The following is a 9,628-nucleotide window of genomic DNA, read 5'->3' on the forward strand; positions in this document are numbered from 1 at the left end:
CTGTGGTCGCGGTTCCTCAGACACTAAATGTCTGGAAGTCTAGTTTCAGATTTAGACAACTGAGACCCGGGGAAATCGCATGGGTGTGTCAAATAAAGTCTGGTATTATAAAGCAGCATACTCCCCATATCCTGTCAATGCAATATTAAAATTAGTGTGTACGTTCACTGTTTTCGGTTAGATCAGCAAGAATTCTCAGTTATTAAATGGAGTTTTATTTGATGTTTGTAGAATGTAGTTTGTAGTGGGACATTACAATTATATTCTACTCTTACTGTTTATCTGTAATCCTTTGAGGCTCATTTGGCTTCATAAGTGCCTGTGCAATTAAGTCAATGATTTATTTATTTTTTTTGAGGAAAAATACAATATTAGAAAGTTGGCATTACTTCGAGACATTATAATTTATTATTATTATTATTATAAGAAGTAATAATAATAATAATAATAATAATAATAATAATAATAATAATAAATTATAATGTCTCGAAGTAATACCAACTTTCTAAAATTATATTTTTCCTAAAAAAACCCAAATATTATAATAATAATAATAATAATAATTATTATTATTATTATTATTATTATTATACCATTTTTTGCCATTCAAAGCCTGCAATGTAGGGTTACTGTAGGGTTAGTTGATGACGTTGCATTTGCAACGAACCCCAGGTTGTTTTGGGGACCAACAGATCCCTGCCGACGTCATCAGCCGTTGTATGACGTCACGGAGAGCCCCGTACGTATTGCGATGACTCAGGCTTTGTCCTGCCTCCCGGGCGCTGCTTGCTCGACAGTACAGCGGTAGCAAGTGCAGAGGGAGGTTACAGCAGAGGATGCAGGGCACGCGCACGCACGCACGCACGCACGCAACGCACGCAACGCACGCACGCACGCACGCACGCACGCACGAACGCAACGCAACTGAGAAAGTATCTACACCCACAAGCGTCTGCTTCCATTCTTCGCGGAGGGGAGACGTTTGAAGGACGAGGTCTGCGCTCCATACAAACAAGTAAGATGATCGGAGGAGTTTAAAGGGGTTTCGATGGGAGAATTCTTTAACGCACTTTAATCATCCCCGTTGGTGCAGCAGCTGATAAGAGGATAACTCAAAGGAGATCCCATTTCTATCAAAGTTGCAGAGTAAAGCCTGTTATTATTATTTAAAATACTGCTCAGGTAGTTTGTGGATAGCCTCGGGGTTTCGGAGAGCTTATATGCTTAATGCATGATTATTGCATGTGGAGTTTCAATTTCCATTATGGATGAGTTGCTGATGCCTTCCTGCATCCCAGAAAGTTGCATTCAAAGTTGCATTGCATCCCAATATTCTCTCCTTAAAAAAAAAAAAAAAATTACTACAAACCCAATCCGGGCTGATTAGGAATATTTTATAAATCGAGATAAATCATGCAGCCAAACTAAGTCGATTTTAATTGTATGGAGCAGCATTTTTTTTTTTTTTTTTTAATCCACTGAAATTGCCTCTTTGCAAGGGACCAGGACACACCAGGAACCTGCGTTTAATCTCTTCAACTCTCTCTTCAAAAGCCATAAGAAAGTAATTAATCAATCTGAACATTTATTGTCTCCCCTGCCGGTTCTTCTGCGCATAATTAACACATGAAACGCTTTTCAGCTTTTGACTTATACTATAAGGGCTTTAACATGTTGTTTTAACTGCCGACTTGCGTTGACGTGTAGGCGCGCACGCACACGCACACGCACACACACACACACACACAAAACACACACTTAAACACATATCTATCCATCTACACACAATTATAAATACATTCAAATAAATATGTATATATATTTTGTGCGTGCGCGTGCATGCGTGCGTACGTATGTTAGAGTGTGTGTGTGTGTGTGTGTGTGTGTGTGTGTGTGTGTGTGTGTGTGTGTGTGTGTGTGATATATACAATGGCCCATGTGCATTGACCTTATCTGAGAGCGTGTGAATGGGTTAATTGGTTTGAAGCTTGTGGAGGCTACCTGGCACCTCCAGGTGTTTTCCATATAATGGAAGGGGACTAGTCTTAGGGGGTTATCTGGCCAAACAGAATCCGGCCGTTGGAAAGAAATAACGAAAGGACGCAAGAAAGAAAAAAAGAAAGAAACTCTGGCACCACTCCCGGCAGATGCCGAGGGCAGACATAACACACCACCGCGGCAGGGGACACAAGTCTGATACAGACACCAGAGTTTCGCTCACTCAAGAGATAAAAAAATTCTTACATAGAATCCTACCACATAGATCACATCCAAATCATGTGCGTACACAGCACACGCATGCCCAGTCTCCTCCTCCTCCTCCTCCTCCTCCTCCTCCTCCTCCCCCGCAGACAGAAAGAGAGACAGACAGCTGTTTTAAGCTGTCAGGTTTTCCCGGCCCCCCGCCCGCCGTGCGACCTGGCGGTCGGCGACCTTCGCCTCGGCCTCGGCCGCGGGTTTTCGGGCCACGCCGCGCGGCGCTGAGCCTCCCGCCGCCGTGTCCGTTCATCTCCCCGCCGGGGTTGTGTACACGTCAGAGAGGAGAAATTTCGGAGGGGGGGTTAAGCCGCTCCGTGTACCGGCGGTGACATCCGACCTTTCGCCTCTGAACCGCGCTGAGGGGTTCGCCGGTCGGAGGAGCCGATAGAGACAGACAGATGAACGGGGATTGTGCTTTTAAATCATTACAGTACTTCTCTGCTGCATTCCCTCGATTTCCAATCATTTGCGTGAGTGAGTGAGTGAATGTGTGTGTGTGTGTGTGTGTGTGTGTGTGTGCGTGTTATTAGTTTCAGATGTTATAAAATGACGTATTTAAGGATACGGGGAGGGGTTCCTTTGATGCTCTTGGTGCTGAAAGCTCCTCTCTCGCCCTCTTCTTGTCTCTCTTTTTTTTTTCAAAAGAGAATAAATGGACATGGGTTTTCTTCTCCGTCTCTTTATTTCAAATGAGCAGACGGATGGAAAACATTCTTTAAAAAACGGCATCGGGTTTCCCATCCCTATCTCGTAACGCCCAGAACGCTCTCGAAATACACTCTGTTTGGGTTTCTCGATTCCCACTTCCTCGTGTCCAATCCGCTCTCCGTGCTTTTTTGGCTAGTGTAAACATTTCTGTTGCTGCAGAATGACTGCAGTTTAAATATAAAAAAAAACACACTCTTATAGGCAAACACACACACACACACAACACACAAAAAATTCTGTATGTATTTATAGTTAACCACTTTAAGATTTTGAAACAACTAGTGGGAAGCCGCATGTGACTTTATGCTTTATTATGTAATGACAATTAAATTCCTGACTGCATCCCATCTTATCCTTGTCAAAGCTTAATTTTATTTGAAAGCAATTTGCAACTCGAGTAGAAAGACGCTCTGATATCCGCAGAAAAGCAAAACAACAACATAAAAACAGACGGGAGTATTTAGCAGTTGATTTCCATGCCCTATGTCTTAACACAAACAGTGTGAGAACTGTCAAACCGATGTTTACTGGTGTCGCGTTCCCACAGGGACTTTTCCGCAGACGGCAGCGTCTGAACTTCTTCCAGCTCTGAGATGAGTCTGAGCTCCAGTGAGATGGAGTACCTCTGGGAGTCCTTGGGGGATCTCAACTTGAGCGACCCCTTCAGTAACATATCGAGCGTGGACACGGAGGTCTGCGCCACGGCCTTCAACCGGAGTGCCCTGCTCTACTCCATGTGCGTCCTCTACATATTCATCTTTGTCGTGGGTCTGGCCGCCAACGCCCTGGTCCTCTGGGTCAACGTGCGGGCGCAGAGGGACTCCGCCCCTCGCCACGAGACGCACACCTACATCGCCCACCTGGCCGTCGCCGATCTGTGTGTCTGCCTGACGCTGCCTGTGTGGGTAAGCTCCCTGGCGCAGCACGGCCACTGGCCGTTCGGCCAGCTGGCGTGCAAACTCACCCACCTGCTGTTCTCCGTCAACCTCTTCGGCAGCATCTTCTTCCTGGCGTGCATGAGCGTGGACCGCTACCTGAGCGTGACGCGGCCCGCCGGCGGCCAGGGCGGCTCGCGCAGGAAGCTGATCCGCAGGGCGGCGTGCGTCGGGGTGTGGCTCCTGGCTCTGGTGGCCTCGCTGCCGGACACCTACTTCCTGCAGGCCGTGAGGGCGTCGCACGGGGACGCCGTGCTGTGCAGACCCCTGTACCCCGACGAGAACCCCCGCGAGTGGATGGTGGGGGTGCAGCTGAGCTTCATCCTGCTGGGCTTCGTCCTGCCCTTCCCCTTGATCGCTGTGTTTTACACCCTGCTGGCCAGAGCCATCGCCCCGTCCTCCTCCTCTTCCTCCTCCTCCTCCTCCTCCTCCTCCTCCTCTTCTTCGCCCCCCGCGGTGGAGCAGGAGCGCTGCGTGAGCCGCAAGGTGATCCTGGCCTACATCGTGGTGTTCCTGGGCTGCTGGGGGCCGTACCATGCCGTCCTGCTGGCCGACGCTCTCTCCCAGCTGGGCCTGGTGCCGCTGACCTGTGGCCTGGAGAACGTGCTCTACGTGGCGCTGCACCTCACCCAGTGCCTGTCGCTGCTGCACTGCTGCTTCAACCCCATCCTCTACAACTTCCTCAACAGGAACTACCGCTACGACCTCATGAAGGCCTTCATCTTCAAGTACTCGACCAGGACGGGGCTGGCGCGCCTCATCGAGGTCCCGCACACATCCGAGACCGAGTACTCGGCCGTCGCTCTTGACAACCCGCCGCTGATCTGAATCGGATTAGTAGTCTCATTAACTTTTTTTTTTTTTTTTTTTTTTTTTTTTTGCGACACTGTCTGTAAGCCTTAAGGACTGTAAACGTTAAATGGTCAAAATCTATCCGGCATAATCGTTAATCTAGTTCTTAGAGATTCTGGTGCCCGAACAAATCGAAACACGACGCCAGGTCTGACCAGCATTTCCTGAAGATCTGAACAACGTCTTTCAGCGTCACACTTAAAGTAAACCTGAAGACTGCCTGAAATGATAACGACTGATCGAATCATAAAAAAATAAAAAAATAGCACTTAGATGTAATTAACTAGTGAATCACCCCTTTCTGTCTGCGGTGATGTATTTGTCATTGTAATGGCTGTTGTCAGCGATTAACAGTTACGTACTTGTAAAGCCAAAATGGTGGCTGTAAATATGCACAGTACACTTGCTCTCTATAGCAGACCGATCACTGAATATATTATTATTTCGATGGTGATTGTACTGCACAATGTGTCTTTCTATCTCCATTACAAAGTCTGAAGGATGTTGACATAAATACCAATGCTATTGGAAAAACCTATATTTTTTATTCCTTTTGTATCGAATCCTATTTATATATTATATTTCTTAAATCATTTTTTGTCGTGCTGTGATTAATTGGCTTGAAATATTTGACGTCTAGATTCCTCCAGTTTTGTGCATCCTCATCCCTGAACCACCTCCGTTGCAGTCCTGCTGTTCCAATCGCTCGACCTCACATCACACGAAAGGAATCTCCCAGATTCAAGTTGCAGTAGCCTTATTAATTGAACGAAAGATATTTTCTATGCACTCGTTTGGGAAAAAAAAAAAGTTTTGTAGCTTCATGTTGTGTTCCAAAGTCATTAACTATTATTTGCATTGTTTTGTGTTTATGTTTGTGGTCCGGGCATTTCCACACGTGCTTTTTTTTAGTCTGAGGATTAAACTTTTTTTTTTACCGTACTCTCCTTTATGACTACTAGCACCCAGAGACGTACCCAAATACGACGATGAATTGAAGTCGAAGTGTGGCAAACTAGAAGACGTGGAAAAGAGACCATGTGTCCATGTGGTGGAAATCCTGCTGCATCAGCACAGTGAGCAAAGCGTTTATGGGTAATAACGTCCCACAGCTTTTCTGTCATGTAGGTATCAGCTGTGATGTGCACCATGTGTTTATTAATGACTAAATAGCAAGAACACAACTCAGACTGTGTGTGTGTGTGTGTGTGTGTGTGTGTGTGTGTGTGCCTGTGTCTGTATGTTTGTGTATGATTGCGTGTTTGTGTGTGCACGAGTGCCTGTGTGGAATTGACGTGTCGTAAACATCGGTACTGTAGATACAGTTCACTTCACTGTAGAAAGCATATTTCTTCCCTGTGTTGACGTCAAACAGATGGTGTCATCCTATTGGTTACACATGTATTCTTTTATACCCAAAAAATAAAAAAAAGCTTCGCAATGAGATTAGAAAAGAATGAAGACGCAAACATGTGTCAACAAGAACAGAGGCATTCCGGGGCTTTTGTAATGTTTAACATATGTTTTGTTATACTGTAGATGAAACACAAAAATAAAAATGGTGTGCCATGCTGATTTCTATGGTCCTTCACGGTTCACGGTTCATTTTCACGGTTGTAGTACACAATTTCTTATCAGACAAAAATCAAAAAGATAAAAAAAGATAGATAGATAGATAGATAGATAGATAGATAGATAGACAGACAGACAGACAGACAGACAGACAGATTGACAGGTAGATAGATAGGTAGATAGATAGGGAGACACAGATAGACAGACAGACAGACAGACAGACAGATATATAGATGGACAGACAGACAGACAGATATATAGATGGACAGACAGACAGACAGACAGACAGATAGATAGATAGATAGATAGATAGATAGATAGACAGATAGATAGATAGGTAGATAGATAGGCAGACACAGATAGACAGACAGACAGACAGACAGACAGATATATAGATGGACAGACAGACAGACAGATATATAGATGGACAGACAGACAGACAGACAGACAGATAGATAGATAGATAGATAGATAGATAGATAGACAGATAGATAGATAGGTAGATAGATAGGCAGACACAGATAGACAGACAGACAGACAGACCAACAGACAGACAGATATATAGACAGACAGACAGATATATATATAGATAGATGGACAGACAGACAGAAAGGATGTTTTCCAACTGGGCTGGCAAAGCAGTGTCGCAATATGATGGTATGTGTGATAACAGGTGAAATTATGATACACACAAACACACACACACACACACACACACACACACACACAGACAAATAAAAACACACACACCTGTTGCATGCAACACTATGGTCGGGTCATACCGCTGGCAAAAGGGGCTGCAGTGCATTTCAAACGGAGCTGGGCTTCATCCAGCTGCAGGGGCCGGAGCGACGACCGGCGACAAGGAGAGTTGAGCAGGTTTCAACTTTACGCAAATGAGCAGAGCTGGGCTCCGGGCGACAACCAGTGGGAGGGAAGATATGCTCCCAACGGCGCTGATCCTGAGAAAATGGACGCCTGGACTGTGTACTGTTCGTGATAGGGCTATTTCTTTCCATGAACAAAGTCGCTTCAGCTATCGATAAAATCAGGAACACGACATTGTATGTTTCTTCAATAAGGACATTGTTTATTATAAGGGACGGCTGGCAGGACTAGTTACGTAGTTTTTTCAAGAGGTCATTTATTTTGCTAAGTACACAGCTACCATTTTAATTTTTAAAAAAGTACACACGGCACCATCAATTTATATAATGTATATTAAAAATGGAAAGGGAGAGGTGTGACCCCACCACCAGGATCACATTTCAGAGACAAGTAGAGTGTTTTGGAAAGTTGGCAGGGAAACGAACGACAGCATTTACAACTCATTTTCCCAACGACCTGCTGTGTATCTTTTAAATAATCAAAAGGAAAAAGCACCAGAAAAGGTGTATGAGCTCTCAGCGTCGTCTCAGAGAAGGACCTCACGCTGACCGGGTCCGGCTGCAGCTGCTTCCCCGTGTTGCACTTGGCTCGCCCTCGCCCGCTCGCTGTGATGTTCTCCGCGTCCCTTTTGCAATTTGTCAGCTTTGATTTCCCCCCCCCCCCCCCCAGAAAAAAAACACTTTCTGCGCGAGCGGGTGAAACGCGAAGATGGCCGCTCCGTTGGGAGCGCGACTCCGGGCAGCCGTTAAAACTGGTTTCCTTTGTGACGCGGTTTCCCTCACTCTGCTTTCTGTTCTTGCTGTTATCATGGACACACACAGCTCATTAAACTTGGCGGGACCGGGGGAAAGGTAAATGGAAAGTCAGTCGTAAATCTCCATATTACTTATTTATTCATCGTTTTTCCCTTATACTATAATAAATATTTTATATATATAAGTAATTGTTAGATATACTGTCAGTTATTGGAAAAAAAAAAGGTGCACGCTCTATCCGATGCACCTCTAGGGATCAATAAAGTAATTCTAAACTACATCACAATCTAAGTAACCGTACCGGTCGCTCTATATTTTACAGCGTTGTTTGGAGAGTGGAGCAGGAGATGGTATTTGTAAGTATCAGTGTACTTAAACACTCTGAGATCCTCTTCGGTGCTGCCTCCTCTCAGGGCTGGTTTGTGTTTGAGCTGTGTCATACGGTGGACGGGGCGGCCTCTCACTTTGATTTAAGACTCACAGATAATGGGCCAGAAGCACAACCGGTGAAGGGAGTGTTCCATTATGGTACAATAACGGTGCCCTCACCCTGCGTGGTGGCGAAATAACATTTATGAATGATGGAAGGAGAGGAGTCGCGGGGGTAGACAATAAATCCACGGGCGGTCCCTCCATACGGCGTAGTTAGGCAATTGCCTGGAGCCTCGTGCGCTGGGGGCCCCCCTGTTTTCCTCTGTCACTCCGGCGTTCGACCCTGCCGTATCGTTCACATCCCATAAGTAGAATAATTAGAAATGGAAAACAAGGCCTGTGCGGCTGGAGTCTCGGCTTTCAGTTAAACAGTACAAGCTGCGGCGGAACATCTTCATCCCCACGTCCGCCATCTCGGAGCTGCACGGCTTTCTCTCGGAAGAGCTCCGAGCGCCGTCATTCCGGGAGTCCTGGGGGGGAGGGGGGCTCCACCGCAGACCCACCGCAGACCCACCGCAGCGGGGTGTGTTTGTCGTCGCGATTCCGGCTGCCGGGGCGGAGAGGGGAGTCGAACCGGTCACCCGTCGGACATCCGCGGACTAGCACTGGACGTGCATGATCATAACGCTGCATAACGCCAGGCCACCGGGTCGCCGTCGCGCTCGGCTCCGGGCGCCTTTCGCCGTGCGGCGGTGTCGCCGGGGTTTCCAAGGGCTGACCCTGCACTGAACCCTCGAGTCCTCCGGCGTGAGGGTTTTCATCGCGCGACTTTCTCTCTCTTGAGTCTTCACGAGCAATCTCCTCCGCGAAAGCGGCAACGGCAGACCATAGTGCGTGTCTTTGAGCCGACTCGACGACTGATCTTGTCTCCTCCATTCCTCTGATTTACGGAGCAACGGCGGGGACTTGGAGGGAAGAATGCGGAGCTGGGAGTTGCAACACCGAAAGGCGGCGTCTCGGCCCATCACGCCGCTGAGTCCTGCCGGCCCGGGCTCCCCTGAGATGAAGAATTTCATTCTCATTTGAGTTGTTTTATGTCAGGGTATTGGTAGTTAATTACTTCATTTAAGGGTCTTTTCTCTTCTCGCGCCACTGATAGATGGACAGATTTATATTTTTTTAATTTGTGATTCCGTCACTAATGAGTGAAGGAATTTGCCCATTACCTCTCTATATCGTATGGTATATACCAAAACCGTTAGAAAGTGGAAAATGTCTCTGAAACAT

General features: G+C 46.5%; 1 protein-coding gene across 1 annotated transcript; it reads left to right on the forward strand.

Moving 5' to 3' along the window:
• Positions 1 to 976: 976 nt before the first annotated feature.
• Positions 977 to 4,878, forward strand: LOC307243761 (atypical chemokine receptor 3-like). The gene is made up of 2 exons (XM_080018699.1): positions 977 to 1,015; positions 3,515 to 4,878. The coding sequence occupies exon 2, from the start codon at positions 3,561 to 3,563 to the stop codon at positions 4,728 to 4,730; it is 1,170 nt and encodes a 389-aa protein (XP_079874825.1). The 5' UTR covers positions 977 to 1,015; positions 3,515 to 3,560; the 3' UTR covers positions 4,731 to 4,878.
• The last annotated feature ends 4,750 nt before the right edge of the window (positions 4,879 to 9,628 follow it).

This window comes from Zeus faber, assembly GCF_960531495.2.
Source record: "Zeus faber genome assembly, chromosome: 18".
NCBI classification, from domain to species: Eukaryota; Metazoa; Chordata; class Actinopteri; order Zeiformes; family Zeidae; genus Zeus; species Zeus faber.

Excerpts from the sequence above, each read along its gene's own strand:
- LOC307243761 (XM_080018699.1), top strand. The coding sequence starts at position 3,561 with ATGAGTCTGAGCTCCAGTGAGATGGAGTACCTCTGGGAGTCCTTGGGG.